The sequence below is a fragment of the Opisthorchis viverrini genome, assembly GCF_000715545.1.
Source record: "Opisthorchis viverrini unplaced genomic scaffold opera_v5_71, whole genome shotgun sequence".
Taxonomy (NCBI): Eukaryota; Metazoa; Platyhelminthes; class Trematoda; order Opisthorchiida; family Opisthorchiidae; genus Opisthorchis; species Opisthorchis viverrini.
The window spans coordinates 247,068-249,070 of record NW_008751727.1 but is presented as its reverse complement, the minus strand read 5'-3'; the positions used below and the strand labels follow the sequence as shown (position 1 = coordinate 249,070).

General features: G+C 46.2%; 1 protein-coding gene across 1 annotated transcript; it reads right to left on the bottom strand.

Moving 5' to 3' along the window:
* Nucleotides 1–423: 423 nt before the first annotated feature.
* On the bottom strand, nt 424–1,689 carry T265_04347 (hypothetical protein; the record flags this gene model as incomplete). Its single annotated transcript, XM_009169068.1, has 4 exons — nt 424–567; nt 608–969; nt 1,006–1,206; nt 1,251–1,689. The coding sequence occupies 4 exons, from the start codon at nt 1,660–1,662 to the stop codon at nt 424–426; spliced, it is 1,119 nt and encodes a 372-aa protein (XP_009167332.1).
* Between the last annotated feature and the right edge of the window lie 314 nt (nt 1,690–2,003).

Sequence of the window (2,003 nt, the reverse complement as noted above, 5' to 3'; positions counted from 1 at the left end):
GGGCGGGGGGGGGGGGTGGAGTTTCGGTAGCGAAAATCGGAAAGACAAGTATCATACTCGAAAGACCTGGAAAAGCTAAAATGCAATGGAGTGGTTGTGATTGCTTATTGTTTTCACTGTTGTGGTTGCCATAGTCAATGTTGTCTCGCGATTCATACTGTATAAGCGGATGTGAGTGCCAATCACGTAAATTAAAGTCAAAAGCCATCATCAACAAGTTGCATGTGGTGGCAGAATAATAACAATAATAACACGATTGAGAAAACCAAGTGTAAACATCAGACCGGAGGTGAAGAACGGCATGTTGAATGAAAGCAATAGACGTGCCGAATAGAGGGGAGATGGGGAAGACTAGTGAGCTAGTGCGTGGTTGGTTGTCCCCACCAATTTGCTCCAAAAAGTAATGCTAACTGACAACTCGCATCAGATATCTTTTTCTGGGGGCGCGCAATCACCAACAGTCCCGTCGCCGCTGCTTGCTGTTCCATACAAAACTTCATGCAACAGATTCACATTAGGCGGAGTGGATGGGTGATAGAGCGGGTCACCACACTTCTCCAGAAGCATCTAAACCAAAGTAAGGGACCAAACTAACAAAGGAACATACCTCATCAAACAAGACACTATCAGGGGCAGTGATACCACAATCTTCAGTCAATGCCCCCAGATCGAGATCAGGTGCTGATTCCGAGTCAAAACTTGTAGTAGAGGAGGCTTGTCCGTCCACTCGATGTTTTTCCATATGTTCGATCAGATACGTACGGGAAGCATAAGTTCGCAGACAGATATAGCACGTGAGAAACCCGGGATCCGTGTGACGTAACATATGTGCTTTAAGCAAACTGAGACGCCTGAACAGTTGCTGACAGAATGAACACGAATAGACTGGCTTCTGCAGGTGGGATGCATGATGGCGTTCCAATTCACTAAGGAAACGAAACTTGCGACCGCAAACGGTGCAAGAAAACCCTTTCAAAACGAAATGTAATTAGTATTATTACTCACTGTATGGCTGAGCAGTATGTTGTTTTCGGTGGTTTTGTAGACTGCAAGCAAACAGAAAACCTCGTCCACAGGTGTCACATCTGAATGGTTTTGGTTTGTTGCTCAACTCCAGGTAAGCATGATGAGAATCCAAATGAAATTTAACATGACAACTTTGGGAAAACAGGGCACCACACAGCTTACACGAATGGGGGAGTTCGGCTGTGATAGAAGTGGTTAGGCGGAACCTTAAAACATATACCTACCATTATGAGTACGTTTGTGTATAGATAAAGCACCGGTACTAGAAAAGCTTTTTCCGCACATATCACATATCGGACGCGTGAAAGAAGAGTGTTGCCGAGATACATGACGTTGCAAATAGGATAGCCGGGCAAACGTCGAATGACAATAGGGGCAAATGTGGGAGCCCTTGCAACGAAGAACGTGGAGCCGGATCTTGTCAGATGGAAAATATTGACCACAAATCTTGCAAACAGCAACCAAACGCTCCTTGTGCTCATCAGCCAAATGGCAGACAAGGGCTGAGCGGGACAACGCGCTCTGATTACATAAAGGACATCTCAAGAATTCCTCTGACTCGGGAGCACCGGTAGTCGTGGCCGCATAAAGCGCAAACTCCTCGGGGCTGTCCGCCACCTGAGTAGATCCTTCCATATAAAGCTGAAAGACTGTATGGAACAGGTCACAGCCAATCACCTGGAGGAAGAAATAAAATCCCGATCAGTATCAAAAGATGGGGTCTATATGTGCACTTAATAACGACCAGCAATAAAAATAGTTTGGTGACGGTAAGAGACTAGGGCGTTCTTAATCGAGATCTCGTCCTGTAGGTGAAGACAGTCTTTGACAAAAAGCAGAGAAGTACTACACAGTTGTTTTGTCCTTACTGGGAATCATCATCTGATGGATTGCCAAGCGGTTGGAGCCCGCGTTCTCCAGGCCAGTAGTTGACCACGACTGACTGAGCAGCAGTGACCAAGTCGCGCATGCACAGG